This window comes from Meles meles, chromosome 10, assembly GCF_922984935.1.
Source record: "Meles meles chromosome 10, mMelMel3.1 paternal haplotype, whole genome shotgun sequence".
Taxonomy (NCBI): Eukaryota; Metazoa; Chordata; class Mammalia; order Carnivora; family Mustelidae; genus Meles; species Meles meles.
In genome coordinates this window covers 19730026-19750469 of record NC_060075.1, presented here as the reverse complement: position 1 = coordinate 19750469, position 20444 = coordinate 19730026, and the positions used below count along the sequence as shown (strand labels likewise).

The following is a 20444-nucleotide window of genomic DNA, read 5'->3' as shown; positions in this document are numbered from 1 at the left end:
TTAGTACTTTTTTAAAAAAATTATTTATTTGACAGACAGAGATCACAAGTAGGCAGAAAGGCAGGCAGAGAGAGAGGAAGGGAAGCTGGCTCCTTGCTGAGCAGAGAGACAGGACCCTGGGATCATAACCTGAGCTGAAGGCAGAGGCTTTAACCCACTGAGCCACCCAGGCATCCCAAGCTGTTAGTACTTCTAACCCTTCTTTAAAAAACCCCACAAAACCCAAACCTTTCATGGCTATTGGAGTCAAACGCGAAGAAGTAGATCCTTACTAGATGGATGGGTAGTTAATACTCAGAAGGTCCATAGGATTATGAGGGTAGGGGTTGTTTTTGGTATAATTTGCTCTGTAGTTTTTCTGTCTGCCACCCTGTGGTTAGTAAATAACAGACCACGTTCAATCACAATATGCAGTTAGTGATTTGGCAGGGGCAGGGGGGCGGTCTTATGCCAGAAAGTATTTTATGTAGTCACCTGTCCTTATACAGCTTAGCTCCGAATGACTCTAAATGGATTTAAAATAAAAACTTATAATCATAGATATTTTAAAAGAACAATAACTTGTACCAATATTTCTTTCAAAATAAAGCTGTTCCGTGCACTCGAATTACAAACCTGATAAGAAGAGCTAATTTTAATTTTTTTTTTCTTTCAAAAATACTTCCTCAGAGAGATTCAGAACCCTTTGGAGGTACTCATATATGCTCAGCTTTGTTTCTTCAGAGATGGAAACAGAGGTGCACACTAATTAAATGCACGATTCCATAATAGCGCCTGCCGTTGTGTCGAGCTTCATGTCTGTCGTAGCTAAACGAGTGGGTGTGCCCGCTTTCTCTTGAACTCCTGAGACTAAGTCCTTTCATAACGGAACAAGAGAAAAACCAAAAGTCATTTCCAGAGTTGCTTGCCTTTGGGTTGGTGTTCACAAAGGAGAAAATTGAAGCCCAGGGGAAAATTTTAGAGAGATGAGTCTATGAAAATAGTCTTGCGGTAAATTGACTTTCTAAAAGTTTATTGATGGAGTGTAAGGGCCCTTCTGGCTCTGATAATAAAGTCAGTAGGTTATGTTTTTCAGAGTTAAAATGGCAAGACATTTACCACCCTGTATTTAACAGAAACATATTTTTAGTTAAAATTGAGAAAATAAGGGCGCCTGGGTGGCTTAGTGGGTTAAACCGCTGCCTTCGGCTCAGGTCATGATCTCAGGGTCCTAGGATCGAGTCCCGCATTGGGCTCTCTGCTCAGCAGGGGCCTGCTTCCCTCTCTCTCTCTGCCTGCCTCTCTATCTACTTGTGATCTCTCTCTGTCAAATAAATAAATAAAAAATCTTTAAAAAAAATTGAGAAAATAATTGTAGGTTTTAATTTAACGTGAGGCTTGTGCACATCTGTGTTTATAGAACTTTGTATTATACCCACAAAAATACACGTATCACCGCACACAAATATGCACTCCGTGTATGATTTCATTCATAGGATGACAGGCTGTAATGCAGCTCTGCACCTGAACTTTCCTGTTAACCGATACCTTCGTGGACCAATGCTTCAAAAATAACTTCTCCATTTTTTTTAAGATTTTATTTATTTATTTGACAGAGATCATAGGTAGGCAGAGAGGCAGGCAGAGAGAGAGGAAGGGAAGCAGGCTCCCCGCTGAGCAGAGAGCCCATCCAGGTCTCCATCCCAGGACCCTGGGATCACGACCCGAGCTGAAGGCAGAGACTCCAACCCACTGAGCCACCCAGGCGCCCCAAACTTCTCCATTTTTGTTTTAGAAATATTTATTGCATATTTTTCCCATCATTTAGAATTGAAATGAACTTTTTCTTACTAGTGAGTAGCAGCACCATAAACGTCCCTGATGATCCTCTGTCTCCTTGGGTTTGCGAATCCAGGCTAGATAGGGATATGGAGCTCGCGGGGCGGTTGTGAGCAGTGTTCAGAGGACAAGGTAAGGCAGCCGAGGGAAGACCAGAGATGGAGCGGTGGTCAGTATGGAAAGGAGGACTAGGTAAATCTGTGACCTTACTGACTTTATAAATAGACAAACTATTGTGACGAATCAGCGGATTTGAAGACTGTTTCTTAAGACAGTCTATGTGTAAATAGGAGCTAAACAGGCTTATAATGGAGGAAAAGAATGATGGGTAACTATGTCAGTTTAATTCTAGGTAAGCGTTACTTTTGTTAGTTTTATATCTTATGCTTGAGGTTTCGCATGAGTCTGCAAGTGATTCCAGCAGTTGGAAATAGGCTGTTTGGTTTCACTCGTTTCGTAGTCGTACTTGGACCCTCAGCGCTGAGCCCTGTGCCAGGCACTGAGATGCTGCCAGCTTAATTGTGTCGTGATCCCTTCTTCCATGTAGGAAGTGAGAAGGGGGACCTCACTAACTGTCCGTTATCCTCAAGGCCCGGGACAATAGCTCACATGTTATTGGCACTTGATAAAAATAAACCTTAAATGATGATTTTGCCTTCAACCTAAAGTTTGTTTTTCAGTTTTCTGAAGAACACACATATGCTTATTAGATCAGAAATACACACATATCTAGCGCTATGGATCCCAAAGGAGGGGTGAGAGGGAGGTGGGGTTATGTCCCTGTGGGATGTGCGGATGCCGGTGTTTGAAATGTACAACGTCTTTCCCATTTGGAGAAATCTTTCCTTAAGTTGTAGTCTTGTCCCTGCTTCCCCTGCTCGGCCTGCCCACCCTTTACAACCCACTGTGAGAATCACGTCTGTGGTCAGCCACTGCTACTGATGTTGGTGGGACAGGAAAGAGGTGAGAGCTGCGGCTTTGACCTGTCTACCCTTGGAACTTAGAGAAGCTTTTCTGTTTTGGTTACAATGTGATTTGACGATTTTGTTTCATTCTTTTTTAAGTTTGTTATTTTTTTTTTTAGTAATCTCTACACCCAACATGAGGCCCGAACTTTTGGCCCCAAGATTAAGAGCCTCGTGCTTCTGAATGAGCCAGCCAGGCACCCTGTAGATGATTCAGTTTCTTGAGAGTAGAACATGAGTTTGACTTGCGTTGGAATTGCCTACTTCTTTCACTTACCAGATGGCTATAAATGTGAATTAACTTGAAAATTTAATTGTTTTTTTATAGTCTTTATGTCATTTAAAATTAATGTGTTTATTCTGGAGATGCTAAAGTTAATCATTAAGATGAGTTGCTAAGGCCTTTATGGAAAAGGTGAAATGGGTAATCAAATACTGAATTAACCTGTTTGAGTTCCTTAAATCATCTTTTATTGTCATGATTCTCAACTTGATGAAATTTATGATTTTTTTTTCTTTTTTTAAAGATTTTATTTTATTTGTCAGAGAGTGAGTGAGAGCACAAATAAGGGGAGGAACAGGCAGAGGGAGAAGCAGGCTCCCTGCCGAGCAAGGATCCTGATGTGGGACTCGATCCCAGGACTCTGGGATCATGACCTACACTGAAGGCAGACAGATGCTTAACCGACTGAGTCACCCAGGCGTCCCATGAGCCTCTTTTAAAGAAAACTAAATGTAGTGAACTCCCAGAGTATATAAAAAAACTCCAGCTTGAAAAACACAAGTTAAACAAAGCTTAAATACTTAAACCTTAGTTCAGTTATCATGATATGGTCACATGTGATCTTTCTTTGCTGATAAATTAATATTAATATAGGAACAGAGGAGGGTACTGAATTTGCATGGCATAAGTTCGTGGTAAGGTAGTCATCCAGATGATCCAGAATATATTTATGCTAATTTTTTTAGACCCAGCTAGCATTGAGATAAAAAGACAAAAATTTGAATTCTTGGAACTCTTAGACTACATCTCTGTACCCGTCTCTGTACAGTCACCGCTGGAAATACACTTGGAAGACACTTGAAATCAGTGTACAGAGGGCTTATGCCAAAACGAAAGGTTTAAGGGATGGGCAGGTAGTGGGGTTTTGGAGAAAGTGGTAACTACCTACCTTTCCCTTTCAGCTCTCTTATAAAAGATGCTTCTCCCGTTCCTCTGATTGATGTTACAAACCTTCCTACGCCTCGAAAATTCCTTGATACCTCTCAGTTTTCTACTCCTGGAAGCTCAAGTGGTAAGTATTTAATTCTTTAGTCACTCACCTTCTTTTCATAATGTTGTAGTTCCTTAGTAAAGACCTGGGGAAATCTGGGGGGTCAGGCCTGGGAGGTCCTGAGGTTAGTGCCTTGGAGCTTCTGGTGAGCTCTGTGCCACCCTCAGAGGGAGTAAGATAGAAGATGACTGGTTGGGCCTGTTGCATTATCAGCTTTGAAAACTGGCAGCTGAATCTGGCCCGTCTCCTAAATCCGATCTATTTAGGCCTTATTTGACCAGCACTGTTTGTGTTTCTGAAGTTGAATTGGAATGCTCTTTGATGCAGGGAGTCTTACCCCCTGCCATCCCTCCACCCGCCCCTCCCCATCATGACCTCGGTTGTTTCTGTCAGCTTTTACCCAGCTGCCGTACATGTTGCATGCTCTCTCTGATCCTTGAGAGCTTCTGAGTGCTCTAGATCTGCTCCAGATCCTGTGTCCTCTATAGAGAGACCTTGTGTTTTCCAGTGCCTTCCCTGTTTCCACATGTGCTGACATATGGGTGTGCACACGCACACATATAATGTACGTTGAGGTCATACCCACAAACTAGCCATGTTTGTTCTTGGGCTACATACTATTCTGTTGAATAAGAGCCATTCTGGCCTACATTTACGATCAGAGAGGGAGAGTATGCTTTGAATCTGAACACAGATTTAGGGGATTTATTCTGGAATGACTCAGACCTGCCCTGTCAGAGGGGTCAGCTGACCTTGGCCCAGACTGTCTTGGCCCAGGCCTCTGCAAAGAGTCTTCAACTATGGCAGCACTGGGTTGAGGAGAAGGAGATGGGATTTTTTTCTGTGAGATGTTCTGCGGTGCCTTTGTGTCACAGCGAAAGTCCTCAGTACCTTTTAAGGAATGAGGATGTCAGTTATCGTTGGCCTTGCAGGGGTAAATTAGTTCTTATAGTTCTTTTCTAGTTCTGTAGTCCTGTAGAGCTTGAAATAATGAAAAGGTGGAAAGGCAGAGAAAAAATTTGGAGTCAGTCAATACATTTTGTGTAACTAATTGAAAGTGTTTCTTTTGAGAGCCTGACTATATATATTGTTGCTGGGGCATATTTAATTACCTTTCAAAATATCATTTAATTAAATTTTAGGGTTATTTAGGCTTGGAATCTTGAGGTTTATTGCTTTTACTGTAGGAAAAGCATAGAAATTCTTTTGTAATAGATTTTACTCTTGGTCTACTTAATGATTCAAAAAACCCAAAAAACCCAAAAACCCGGAACATTTACGTTTATTGTGACACTTTACAAGGTTTGTACTCAAGCCTCTTCCTGGAGCTAAAAAATTTCTCCTTCTTTGTGACATAGTATTACTATTCTTTTGAGTTTTGACACTGCTTTGAGCTGTTGTAGAGCGTGGAATTATGAAACATTATACATTTATACTTTTGTAATTTACCTCTTCCTCTAGAAGAAATTATCAGTTGTTTTATCTTTGTGTTTTTATAGCGTGAACCATCACTGCTTAGCCTGGTTATAGCAATTGAAGCAATTGTTGCCGAGTCAATGGCTAAGTAAAATAAAAATTTTAATTGTTTACAAAGAAATGATAGGGCAGGCATTTGCAAATGAAAAGCACTGTGTAAATACTAAGTAAGTCGAAAAAATGCCAGTTATGGCAAATTTCAGTAGAAACTCATTTTGCTACATGTATTATTTTTAATCAGACAGCTGACTCTTTGATGGGTTCTTTTTCTGTCAAGCCCATAGTTGAGTTAGCATTTCTCACTTCATGGAGTTCATGGTAACACTTTGTCTTTGGGAGTCTGTTCCTTCCTTATTGGGGATGACTCTTGAAGAGCCGAGTGGTAGTTGAGTGGCGCTGGGACCATCATGGAGACTGCTTGTACCTAAGCTACAAACCTTTCTTTTTAGAAGGGCTCATTTCTTTCACTGTTGAAGGCTGTTGGTCTCATCATTTTTCTGTGGGTGACCAAAAGAGAAGATGGTTGAAATATTACTGATGAAATGCAGTAGGTAAGATGTGTTTAGTGCCTACCATATGTAGAACAACATTTTAAGTGCTTTGCATGAATTAGCTCAGTCCTTTAACAATCTCTGTAGGTAGGTACTATTATTACAATAGCTCCATTCTACAGATGAGAAAACCAGGGCATAGAGGGTTAATAATTGGTTTAAGCTGACACAACTGACCAGGAGTAGCGCTGTGATTTCAAGTAAGGAGCTGGGTTCCAGACTATGCCCTTCTAACTGGTTTGTTTTCCTGCAAAAAAGCTAGGGATGCTCTGGGTATTAGTTTTTTCCTGTTGCCACAATAAATTATGAGAACATAAATTTATCATCTTACAGTTTTGTAGAAGTCCGGTATGGGTCTCATTGAACTAAAATCAAGATGTTGGCATGGCTGTGTTCCTTCTGGAGGCTCTACAGGAGAGTCCATTTCCTTGCCTTTCGCAGCTCTTATGGGCTGCTTTCCCAGATTATTGCCCTCTTCCTCTCTCTTCAAAACCAGCGACAGTGTGTCCCATCTCTCTGACCCACTCTTCTGCCTCCTTCCTCTTTTAAGGACGTGAGTGACTGGATTGATTCCACCTGGCTAATTCAGGCTGCTCTGCCCAGTTCAAGGTCCTTAGCCTTAAACACATCTACGAAGTCTCCTTTTGCCATGAGACATATTCAGAGAGTCTGGGGATTAGGACATGGGTATCTTTTGGGGACAGTCATTCTGCTTACCACATTCTGCACTGCCTATTTTCTGACTTGAGTTATCTTGAGGCGCCAAGATGTAAAATTTTGACTTTTTTTAAATTATGTGTGAAGTCTTTTTAAATCATTGCAGTTTCAGTCTTAAGGACTATATTAATCTGGGTCACATTATTAAAGGGGGTTATGTAAATGAGGAAGAAGGAAATTATGTAGAGAACTGCATAAAATGTTACCAAGTACGTATAAAAGTGTGAGGCTGATGAAATACGCTATAAATAAAGGGCAGATATTTTCTTATTCTTAATGAACAGTAAGTCCTAAGAGTATATTTGTGAAGTGCCCTGCAAGTCATCCTTGAAAGTAATAGTCATTTTCAGCAGGAAATTTAACATAGGCTTTTAAAACTCCCCTCTCATCTTGTGAAATAGTAGGATGGAGGGTGTATCCATTAGAACTGATGTTTTTTATAGCGGATGTTCCAATAGGGAATCCCCGGATAGAACAGGTCTTATTGGGGTACCTTAAATTTAGGTTGGAGGTGATTCCTGAGGACTTTCAATTTGAACAAGAATTTCGATGGTTTGCAAATGAGTCTTTTTCAAATGTCTTCTTTACAGGTAGAGGTGTAAGTGACTTTTCTGTGAGATTTTCCATTATAGTTTACATGTTATGGTTTGTAAGGCATATTGGTTTGTAAGGCATATTTGTAAGGCTTTTGTAAATCATTCAACTGATGGCTGCAGTCCTATGAGGTAGTTATGGCAGGTACTGTTGTCATTATCTGGTGATTATTGTATCTATCCTATTTCAGTCTATTAAATACTTAAGTTATAAAAGTATAGAACTGTAAATGTGTATGTATCATCTAATTAAAAATTTAATTACAAAATGTAAAATCAAGGCACAGGTTGGAAGAAGCAAGAAATCCAGTGAGAGAAAGATGATTAGCATCCACTTAGCTTTCCTGCACATTAGTGAGGAAAAGAAATGGCCTCTTAAAGAAGGAGCAAATCACGGGCAATTTACAGAAGAGTCCATAGAACATGGAAAGATTGGCATTTATCCAACAGAGGTTAAGTATCCAGAATATATAAAGAACCCCTGTAAATCAATAAAACTAGCTAATAAGAAAAAAATGCAAATGTTAAATATTAAAAAGTAAGCGCAAACATAATAGGCAGTTTGTGTAGTAAATATGGGAGATTGCTTATATACTCTAGTTAATCAGGTATTTTTAAAACTCACTTTATAAATATATTCCACTCACAGAGGTTGAGTGATCGGTACAGGTTGACCAGATGGTAATTGTTGGAAGGTAGCGTCATGCTGTTCCCACTCTAAATGAGTAAGCGATATATTTTGCAAGCCTTTCTCCTATTTCTCATCAGTCACAGTATTTTGTAATGTACAGGAAACTAATGTCTAATTTAGATGTAGTAATTCAACTATAACTTAGGTAAAAGGATGGGAGAAGCATGGAGAAAAGCCAATAATTGTAGTAAAATGTTGGTTTAAGCTTTTGGATTCCCAGTATGTCCTGTCATTTGGCAAACTGCCTTTGGAACGTTTTGACTGAGCAATTACTCCCGGGGTAACACAGGCATTTCATTTGTGGCTTCTTTATTCATTTTATGCATGCCCCTGCTGGGATTGCTGTGAATGTAACTATAATGAAACTGGACTTCTTACTTCCTTTCTTTCTGGTACCAGCATAGGTTAAGCAATAAAACCTAAAGAGAGCGCAAATTAAATGATTTTTTTTTTCTTTTGCTGCTGTTTTCTCATGTGTATTTTATTTCATAAAATCTTGTTCTGGGATTTGATACTTTTCTTAAAAATTTAGGATTTGATATTTAAATTCTCTGTACATGGAGTGGGAGCTATGAATCCTAATATAAAAGGAGATGAAATTTTTCTTCTTGCAACTCACATGTCTAGAATAGTGAAAGTTCTCCACAACAATATGATGCCTTTTGAGGTACTTCTGTCCTGAAGTTGGGGCCTCCCTTGGCATTTTAAATCAGTTGTTCCTCAAGTATCCTTCATTTGCTATTAAATATGTTGGTTGATTTCTGTGATTAATCATAAGTAGAGCTGAGGACTATATATAAGGGAGGCAAAATAGAACTAATGGTTCAGATATTTATAAATGTAAAAATAAAGCAAGGCCAGAGTTTAATTAAAATACATTTATTTATTATGAATAGGAGATGAATATAACCATCATTATGTATTTCCTACTAGGTTAATAAGTCTTAATATTTTTCCATACTTGATTCAGATTCTTTAAAAAAAATTTATAGGTACAGTTGAAACGCCCCCATGAATGCATGAATTGTTCCTCAATTTCCTTTCTTCTCTCTTCTACCCTTTTGGTAACTACTATTTTGAAATTGTTCCCTATCTTTTTCCTGTATGTTTGCATACTTTTACTGTGTGTATGTATGTATATATATTGTGTTTTTGTAAATACAGAAACAATATGCATAGTTTATATGTTTATATATGTATATATTTATATGTAAGTGTTATAATATTGTGTATATTTGTTTATATATACAAAGTATATTACTTTGAGTATTTTAGGGCGTAAATAAATTGTGTAGCTTAATTTACATATTTACTTAAGTTTAATGATATAATTTAATGAATTTACTGATTTTGTATCATATATGTATCATTCTGCTACTTGGGTTTTGAGCTCAACATTGCACTTTTTTGGATTTTCTTATGTTATGATGTAGCTCTCGTTTATTTAACTACTGTGTAGTATCTTATTATGTAATCACAATTTATCCATTCTTCTATTGATAGACAAGTTATAAGTTTCAGTTTTTCATTATTAGGGACCTTATAACAGTGAGTATTGTTGTACACTGTAGGACAGTTTGTAAACTATAGGACAGTTTCCCAGCTACTGATCTCTTGGGAGTGGGTTATAGGTATATCTGGGATACTGAATCCTTCAGCCTTTGGTGTAGCTAGTCTGGTCTTGGGGCAATTGGAATCTCTAGGCAAGTTCTCTTAGCTACTTGCAGCCATCCCCATTTATCCTTGTTGTGCTGGCTAAGCACTGCTGTTTTCTCTATGTGCCACAATGCCTCCAAAGTGAGGAAGCTCTATTCTTTGGGGGCCATGTGTGTTGTATCTGTATAAATAAGAATGTTGTGCATTTTAAACTTCACTTGCCAAGTAGCTATTTTTATTCTTCTTCTTCTTCTTCTTCTTCTTCTTCTTATTATTATTATTTTAAGCAAGAGAGCAGGTGGGGAGGGGCAGAGGGAGAGAGAGACACTCTTAAGTGGAGTCCAACACTGGGTTTGATTGTATGACCTTGAGATCATGACCTGACCCAAAATCAAGAGTCAGACTTTTAACTGACTGAGCCACACAAGCGCCCCTGCAGATAGCTTTTTAAGTTATTGTACCAATGTAGATTTCTCTGAATTATGCAAGAGCTTTGGTTCTCTATTCCCCTTAAAATTGGCTTTGTTTGACTTTTAATTTTTGCAAATGGATTTTCACAAATCTGATAGGCTCTGTGTTTTTATTATTTTAGTTTGTAATTTTAGTTTGCATTTCTGAGGTTTCTAGAGATGTTGAGAATCTTTCCATGTATATGAACCATTTGGGTCTCTTGTAAATTGTCTGTCATTTGCCAGGTTTTTGTTAGGCCATTTCTTTATTACTGTTACAAGAGAGTTAATGGATGCTAATCATTTTTCTGTTTTTCTACCCATGCCTTGTAGTTAATCAATTTCGTGAGTTTCTGGTTTATTCTTCCTGTGTTTCTTCTTAAATGTTCCATGAAGGGGGGAATTTTACTTTAGATACTCTTATATTTTGCTGTTCTCACTTTATATCCTAGAAATCACTCTATTTCTGTTTATATAGATTATGCTTTCTTATTATTTTTTTTAAAGGTTTTATTTATTTATTTGACAGCAGAGATCACAAGTAGGCAGAGAGGTAGGCAAAGAGAGAGAGGGAGAAGCAGGCTCCCTGCTGAGCAGAGAGCCTGATGCGGGGCTCAATCCCAGGACCCTGGGATCATGACCTGAGCCTAAGGCAGAGGCTTAACCCACTGAGTCACCCATGTGCCCCAGCTTTCTTCCTATTTTTTTTAACCCTTGCATACTTCTCCATTATGGTGATTTATCATAGTTCAGCCAAGCTCTTATGTATGGTATATAGATTGTTTACTATATTTTGCCTTTATAAGTCGTGATGTAATGAATAACATTGTGCATATGTGTTTTCATAATGTTGGAGGTGTATCATTAGGGTAAACATCTAGAGAAGGGATAGCTCAATCAAGAGAAGGCCATGTGTATTTTTTTGGTATGGCCAAATTCCCCAGGAGAGTTTACCAGCTTAAATTGTACCATGAGTGTGTGAGAGTGCTCGTTTTCCCCACAGCCTTGCCAAATTATGTTGTTAGACCTTTTGCCCATTTGATGGATGAAAATGGTATCACAGTATTGTTTAATTTGCATTTCTCTTACTATGAGTCACTTTGAACAATTTTCTGTAAGGAAATTTTAAAGCCCATTTTGATTTTTTTGTGAATTGTCATTGTCTTTCATCCACTTTTTTCTATTTTGTCTTTAAATCTCTTACTGTGTTACATTTTAATGGATTTCCTAATATTGAACCAATTTTTCATTTCCTAGAATAAATGCCTCTTGATGATGGTGTGTTACTTTCTCAGTGTGAGGGTGAATTCTGTTTGCTAATAGTTTACTTCGAGTTTTTGCATTGATGTTTATAAAGGATATTAGCCTACTGTCTAAATCATACCAGATTTTGCATTCAATATAATAATTTGCTTCATAAAAGGAAGGGAAATTTTTCTTCATTTTCAGTGCTCTAGAACAACTTATGGAGCATTGGGATTCTCTGATATTTGAAGGTTAGGGAATTTCCCTGTGAAAACATTTGGATCTGATACTTTTTCATATTTTTGCTTTTTATTAATTTTCTGTCTTTTTTCCTGTGTAGATTGTTCTCTTTAAGCATTCTGCTCTGTTGGGATAAATTTTAATAATGTGTGTTTTTCTAGGAAGTTATTGATTTCATTTAATTTTTCAGATTTTATCTATACAGAGATCAGTATTTTCTTCTGATTTTGAAATTTCCTTTTCTCTTTTTATCTTTTTATTTGCACTAGCTCCCTTTTCTTGATCAAAGTAGCTGGTGGTTTGTCTATTGTGTAAGGGTTTTTTGTTTTGTTTTTGTTTTTAATTTTCAAGAAATAACCACTATTTTGATTATTGGTTAGTTCATTTTTCTGTTCTCCACCTCATTTTCTTTTCTTTTTTTTTTTTTTTTAAAGATTTTATTTATTTATTTATTTGACAGCGAGAGAGAGAGATCACAAGTAGGCAGAGAGGCAGGCAGAGAGAGAGAGAGAGGGAAGCAGGCTCCCCGCCGAGCAGAGAGCCCGATGTGGGACTCGATCCCAGGACCCCGAGATCATGACCTGAGCCGAAGGCAGTGGCTTAACCCACTGAGCCATCCAGGCGCCCTCCACCTCATTTTCTGCTTTTATCTTTATTTCCTTCTTTGTGTTTTCTTTTGGTTTATTTTTTCTTCTGATCTAGACGTTGAAATCATATATTTTCTTTCAGTTTTACTGATAAAAGTGTTCAGTGACAGGAATTTTTCTCAACACCTTAAATGCATCCCATATACCTTGATATTTAAAGTTTCCATTATCATTTTAAAAATATCTTCTCATTTGAAATCCATTGTTTTTAAAGATTTTATTTATTTATTAGAGAGGGAGAGAGAGAAAGTGCATGAGTTGGGTTTGTGTTGCGAGGGGCAGAGGGAGAGGCAGAGGGCGAACCAGACTCTTTACTGAGCAGGGAGACTAATGGCTGCCAAGCTCGAGCCCAGGTCCCCGGGATCATGACCTGAGCTGGAGGCAGACGCTTAACTGACTGAGCCACCTAGGCACCCCTTGATACAGTGTTTTTAATGGAAGAATTTTATTTTCTCTTAATTCTTTCTAGCTTTTTTGTGTTGAGTTCAGAGAGTATTGTTGTTGGTAATACTTTTACTTCATGGAACTTACATTTTCTCTGTGACAATACATGACCAGTGTTTGTGAATGTCCTGTGGGTGCTTGAGTAAAAGGTACTGTTGGGGTCCATTATCAAAGGAATGAGACTGAGACAAAGTGAAAGTTATGCAAAGCTTTATTCTATGCTAAGCATTAGAAGTCAGACTGACCAGCCAGGGCCGCCTCCGAAGAGAGCGACCCCGTCCCGATCTCACAGGCTGGTTTTATAGGACGTAACTGCAGACCCAAGGTACATGGCTTCTATTGTTAAGGCGTTTACTCCCGGAATCCATACCGGAACCCATACCAGGAACTCCTGGGGCATTTATTCCTGGAATGAAGTCCGTGTATGTAAAGAACAGTATGGCTACCTAGGCAATATGGCTAAGCAGGCCCTAATAGTTAAACAGGTTTAAACATTAAATCGGCCCTAACGGGTACATTCTTGGTTATCAGGTATAGAGTTGATATATATCCATAAGATCTGCATTATTTAATTACTGTTTAGGTCTTCGATCTCTTTTTTTTTTTTTTTTTGTGATGTATTCAAGTTTTCTATTAGTGGGTTTTCCCCTGTATCTCTGCCTCCCTTGTAGTTTTATTTCAAAATGGTGGCTGCTGTTTAATTTGGTATGTCAGTATTTGTAAGTGTTGTAGCCTTGTTACGAATTGTGGCATGTGATATTAAAAGATGCCCTTCGTCATAATGGTTAATGCTTTTTGACTGGCGTCTTTTGTTTATTCTATATTTCTAGCCTTTCTAAATTACTGGTTTTGAGATCTGTGTATAGCCTATTGTTGGGCCCTGCTTTGTGACTCAAATTGAAAATCCTTTTCTTTTAATAGATGAGTATGATCTATTGATGTATATTGATAAGACTAATGTTTTTCTCAGCTCTTTCGTAGTATTGTTTTTTTTTTTTTTTAAGATTTTATTTATTTATTTGACAGACAGAGATCACAAGTAGGCAGAAAGCAAGCCGGGGTGGGAGGGGGCGGGGAGCAGGCTCCCCACTGAACAGAGAGCCCGATGCGGGACTCTATCCCAGGACCCTGGGATCATGACCTGTTCCGAAGGCAGAGGCTTTAACCCACTGAGCCACCCAGGCGCCCCTCTATTGTAGTATTTTATAAATATGTATAGTTGCTATGGTTCTTTTTCTCTGAGATATTCTTTGCTCCTTTAACACTTTTTTTGTTGTTGTTGTTTAGGAGGTGTTTTTTCCTTGTCTTTTTATGTTTTTAAAAACATAGAAAAATGCTTAGTCCCTTTTTAATGCTTTAATCTTTCCCTCTCACATTTCTGTTTTTGTGGATATCCTTTAATCCCTGTCTTTTGCCTAAGTAACAGCATGACTTCGTTATCCTTTCTTTTCTGCTAGCTTCTATTTGTGTTATTTTTTACTTTTTATTGTTTATAATGTATTTGTCTTAGCTATCTTCCATTCACACCTGCCAGTTGTGTTTTTATCTTAAATCTACACTTAAATGTTTTAAATGCTCATCATCAATCTTTTTTGCTGAAGTTTTTCCACTCATCTCTTGGCTCATCAAAAGATTCCTTAAGAAAAGGCTCATGGGTGCAGAATTTCTTTAGTAGGTCCTGTAGCCTTGGTACTTAAAGGACAGCTTAGATGGGTATAAATTCATTAGTTTACAATTTTTACCTACTGATATTCTTTCTTTTTTTATTATAAAATGCTACTTCATTATCTTCTTTTTTGTGTTTTATGAAAATTTTTTAATTAAAATTTTTTATTTACCTTTAAGTTGGTTAACATATAGTGTATTATTAGGTTCCTGGTGGAGTTTAGTGATTCATCAGTTACAATAACACCCAGTGCTTATTACAACAAGTGCCCTCCTTAATGCCCATCACCCATTTAGCCCATCCCTACCCACCTCCGTTCCAGCAACCCTTAATTTGTTTCCTATAGTTAAGAGTCTCTTGAGGCACCTGAGTGGCTCAGACCTTTAAGTGTCTGCCTATTGCTTAGATAATGATTCCCAGGGTCCTGGGATTGAACCCTGTGTTGGGCTCCCTGCTCAGTGGGGAGCCTGCTGCTTCCTCTCCCAGTGCCACCGCCCCCCCCTCCCCAGCTTGTGCCTGCTTGCTCTCTCTCAAATGAGTAAGTAAAATCTTAAAAAAAAAGTCTCTTATGGTTTGCCTCTCTTATTTCACCTTATTTTATTTTTCCTTACTTTCTCCTATGTTCATCTGATTTTTTCTTAAGTTCTATCTATGAGTGAAATCATGATATTTGTCTTTCTCTGACTGACTTATTCTTTTTTAAGATTTTATTTATTTATTTGACACACAGAGAGAGATTACAAGTTGGCAGAGAGGCAGGCAGAGAGGGGGCGGGGGGGAAGCAGGCTCCCTGCTGAGCAGAGAGCCCGATGTGGGACTCAATCCCAGGACCCTGAGATCGTGACCTGAGCAGAAGGCAGAAGCTTAACCCACTGAGCCACCCAGGCACCCTATGATTGACTTATTTTGCTTAACATAATACCCTCTAATTCTATCCACATTATTGTGAATGGCAGGATTTCATACTTTTTGATGGCAGAGCAATATTCCATTGTATATATGTACCACATCTCCTTTATCCATTCTTCTGTTGATGGACATCTGAGCTATTTCCATTTTTTTGGTAGTTGTGGGCATTTCTGTTATAAACATTGAGGTGCATGTGCCTCTTTGAATCACTATTTTTGTCATCTTTTGGATAAATATGTAGTAGTGCAGTTGCTGGGTCATAGGGTAGTTCTATTTTTAACTTTTTGAGAAATCTCCATACTGTTTTTCCAGAGTGGCTGCACCAGTTTGCCTTGTTTGGCCTTGTAAGTTGTGAGCCTGTAGACTTCAATGACTTTTTAACCTAGGAACTTAACAGTTGTAGTAGGGTATGCCCTGGAGTTTGTTTGTTTGTTTATTTTTTGAATGGCTGATTTTCCCAGGTACCCAATAGGCTCTTTCATTTTGTAGATTCAAGATTTTTTAAAAAATAATTTTAAACAACCTGTTGTTTGTTTTTCTTCTAATATGTTACCTTTTTCTTTGCCTGTCTTCCATTTCTATTGCTTTCTCTTTGGTCTTTGTACTTTTTTCTTTATATCCCTTTTATTCTCTATTTTGGTTCCCTGAATTTCCTTAATACCCTTTATAAGATACTCATTTGTGTCTGTTTTCTCTTGGGTATTTTATAATTTATTCTTCCTGTCTGAAGTAATATCCTTTTTCTTCCATTGTCTCTTCTCAGTTTAGTCCATTTGCTTCTCAGACCTTTCTTTTATTTGTCCATGTCTGTTCTTAGTTTTGGGATTTCTGACTCAAGATGGCTTTTGTATCCGCAGGTTCTTGTTTGAATATATTTCTTCCATCTGGAGTGTTGCTAACTAATACTCTTGTGCTTCATGATAGTTTTGTTGCAGGAAATTTTCCTCTTTTAATGTGTGTTGGATTTTCTGACAACCCCTCTGCCCCATACCTTCATAAGAATTTGTTCATTTTTTCCTGTTCTCTCTTTATGGGTTTGGGGTGTTTAATTGAATTCCTAGATCATTGGCTCCCTCTTCTGTCAGCCTAGCAAAATCCAAATACTTGAGTGTATTATTTGTTTTGATGGTAGGAGAAGGTTGTTCTCAGAATTTTGGTTCTCTCGTGGTGTCCTGAATTTTCCCTTTATGCTTCTTTCTCCCTTCACTATCCAGTAGCCAAAGGACATTTCTCTCTTCCGTTTGTCTGATTTCTCCCATAGAGGCTGGAGGTCTCAAATACTGCTCCTACAAATTATCTCCTCTTAAACTCTCTTCCCTCTAGTCCATGCTCTCATCTCTTTGGATACTTTTTGAGTATTTGAAATGTAGAGTGGTCGTAGTCTTTTTTAGATCAGTCTTAGAATCATTGCTAACCTCCTAGTTTTTTCATGGTTCTTCAACAGCCATGTTTTGCTTGCAACAAAGCCTTGTGGCAGAGCAGAGGTAGGTCAGGAGCCTGGGTGATCCTTTGATGGGATTAGGTGTTTTTTTCTTATTTTTATTTATGGTTGTGAATTTGGGGCATTTCCAATCTGCAGGTTATCCTGAGGGTATGATTTGTATGAGCTTTTGTTTGTTCTTCTGGTTGTTCTGTGTTGTTTTTGGAGGAAATAGGAGAAATGGCGAATTCAGTAATTTCTATTGTCTCTAGCAATCCAGGAGTTCCTAAAGCTAGATGTTGTAAAAGTACATTTTCCCCCATTTCTTGGGGGTTTGTTTTTGTGTTTTGATGTCATATTACCTCCTTTAATATATACAGTTGTGTAGGTAATATTATTTCCATTTTACAGATGAGAAAGTTGAAGTCCTGCAAGATTTAATGACTTGAAGAGAGATTTACCCAGTTAGAATGTGGTAGAGTTGATAATCAGATCTAAAGTCCTATGAGGCCCCGCTCTTGCTCTTTTTACCACATCGTATTATCTCTTTAGGCAGTTGAACTCACAAAACCCAATACATATTATTGAATATTAATATAAACAATTTTTTCATCTGTTCCTTGTGTCTTCTCTTATCCTGTTGCCCACTTAAAGTTTTTAGTAGCCACTTTTCCACTGGTGGCTACTCCTTGACTTTCAAAGATGCATCCTCCTTGCTTTAAAAGAGATCGTGTATGTTAAGCGCTGTGCCAAGGGAAACTGAACAGTATCGTTTTGTTTTTATCGTTAATAGTCTACCCTTCACTCTACCTTCCTCCTGAAACATACCATCATTTCCCCCTTAGCCCACTTTCACTTATGGGTGGACCTGGGCACATTCATTGTGCTTTCATTCTCCACCTCTGAGATGAAACTATTCCTGTGCTGGGACTGTAAAAACCCCTAGCTTCATGTAAATGATGGTCCTTAGCACAGAGTTGGTAATAACTTTTGGCAGCCTCCTTTCAGGAGTAGGGTGTTATATTGTCTGTAGTTTCCTTTAAAGTAATTTAATCTGCACCTTAGGGGGGCTTAGTTAACATTTCTGAAGTACCTTAATCAGGAATCCACACTTCAGGGGTAGTTAGTTAACATTTGAAAGACCCTAATCAAGATTCTATACTCCAGGGGCAACCCGTGCATCAGAGACTGCTCTCTCATCTGTACCAGTGGGTGCATTAATTAGAATAAAAGATGTTAGAGGTAATTTTTCATTGGTGAGATGAATGGTATTTAAGATAAATAGTTGACCAGGTATCTCCACTGGGATGTGGATGGAAGATAAGGATTTGATGAGACCAGAAGCGTCTGTAGGTGTAGAGCTTGATTTGGTCCTGTGCTTGTAGCCCTCCGTGGAGGACTTTGTCCGCTCATCTAGCCAGTGGTGCGCGTGAAGTCTATAACACCCCATGGGCTAGATCTTGCCTGCCTCGGCCTGCTTCTCCACACAGCCATCGTTGGATACATATTCTGGCTCCATTCCTTTTTTCTATTGCTTGTCCACAGAGATGTTACTCTCAATTTTGAACCAGACTATTTCTTCATAACTTCTTAGTTTCTCTTTTGTATATAACTGTCTGGAGATTGGGTATCTCAACTGTGAATTTATAGTGCCATTTTGACCAGAATTACTGTTAAGTGGTAACGTTCTTATTTTCTATTTGAGAGCATTGTCACTCTACTGAGGCAAGACTCCTGCCTGTGGGGGCAGGTGTGGGTTTGTAATTCTCTTGGTACTTTATTGGGTTAAGTAGGCTTGGTGAGTGTTTTGAAGTCTCCTTTTTATATTGAATTTATATTGAAATCTGTTCAATAGTGACACAGTTCCCCTGTTATATAGACATAATGTTCTTGAATACAACATGTAAATGAAGTTATGTATGTAGGTCGAAATCAGATCTACTATATCTATATACTTTAGTTACCATGCATAGTATAAAGCATGACATTTACCAGGAGTTTCTGTGGTAAACACTACCGTTATCTCTTACAATTTAACATGTATAAATCTTAAGTTAAATAATGAAGCTTATTCAGTACAAAGTTAAAGTGTATCACCAGGGTTTTTGTGCAGATTTGATGGCATGTGTATATAGCCATGGTGCATGTTACTCATATTTTCTTACCAAACATACCAAGAAAAGAAAGCAGTTACGGACTAGTCTCATTGCTTCCTGTACTCACTGGGAAACAAAAGGTAGTTTTCTTTTATAGAAGACTTAACCTGCTTAAATGGATTATTCACTTTCTCTGTTATTTTTAAAATGGGCTATCTATAATCTAGATGCACAGAATTGGCTATAGGCCATGGAACCAGAGATGTATAGATTTACTCTAAGTTGATAGAATCATGGAATTGTGGAGCTTGGGAGGACTGGAGATAGCATCCAGTTAATTGTTTCATGAGTCCCAAAGTGTCTTTGTTAAACCTTCATGAATCCATGCTTAGCCTCAAACCACTTAAGCACGTATACCTACACATCTGTATCTTCCTTCTTCCTTCCCTGTCTATGCATATGATAAGGAACAGTTGGGGCCAATAGGCTTTTACTAGTAATAGTGGGGAAGAACATGAAAATCTTAGTATTTAGCACTGTTCTGCCACTGAGGGTCTTCAAAAGCAGGTTCAGGAAATCTTCACTTGATAAGTCTCTTCAGAGCAAAAAGATCAGAGAGAGCTGGGTGAGAGTATAGTATTTCTAATTATAAAGTGTTCTTAAATCTGCACTTTGAGTACTGTATCACTATAGATACAAGGGAAGGAATGGTTTGGCGTTAAGTTGTTTGGAAGTATGTACATTTTGTTCTGATTGTGGTGGGAGGTCCATACTGAATTTCAGCTATATTATTTTTGTACAAGACTTTTTCCATAAAGCACCAATAATTCTATCTGACCTCACCGTGATTATTGGACTAGTCTTCATGGTTGATTATATTATCCTTTTAAATTGCCTTTTAATTTTCAGCTGATGTAAGTGAAATAGATAATATAAATTAATTAATATTGGATCTGCTCACTGTTTATGCTCTAGGAGATTTCAGGAGACAAACAGAAAGATAAAGTTCGAAACAAATGTGCCATTTGAGGCTCTGGCATGTTATTATTCATACCTTGCTTATTATTTTTTAATAGGCTCTCTATCATATTAGTGCACATATAAGTAGCTATATGCCACACCGTCTAGGGGCTCATGGATCTTACTACATTTATCTCCTCACCAGTCACTCTTGTGGCAGGTGCTTGTGACACACAAGTGGCCCCTTGCTTGTGTCTGTTTGTGACTCATATGTGCACTTTTGTGAAGGTCATTGTCTCTTGGCTAAATTTCTGTTACTTTTTTCCCTGCCTGAAGCTCTGCTTATAGTTGCGCTTCATTCTGGTTGCGCCCCGCCCCCCAACCTGCAACATGCTGAATTTAGATGGCTCCTTGGCTGCTAAGTATTTCTCTCTTCTTGCTGCCGGGATTGGTTTTGCAGGATGGAGGAAGTCTGTGGCCTGAGGGGTCCAGTTCTTAATGTATAAAAGAAAACCAGTAACTAAAATGTCAATTTTTGCAATGTCACATTTGGAAATATCAATGCCTTATGTTTTGTTTGTGTGTGTGTGTGTTTTTTTTTATTTTTTTTATTTGCCATCAAAATTG

General features: G+C 38.2%; 1 protein-coding gene across 1 annotated transcript in view; it reads left to right on the top strand.

Annotated features, from left to right (window-relative positions):
* Window positions 1–20444, top strand: part of EXOC4 (exocyst complex component 4) — a 740765-nt gene that overhangs the window by 63077 nt on the left and 657244 nt on the right. Inside the window, exon 5 of the mRNA XM_046020865.1 lies at window positions 3969–4078. Within this exon, the coding sequence (XP_045876821.1) occupies window positions 3969–4078 (110 nt within the window). The remainder of the gene's footprint in view (window positions 1–3968; window positions 4079–20444) is intronic.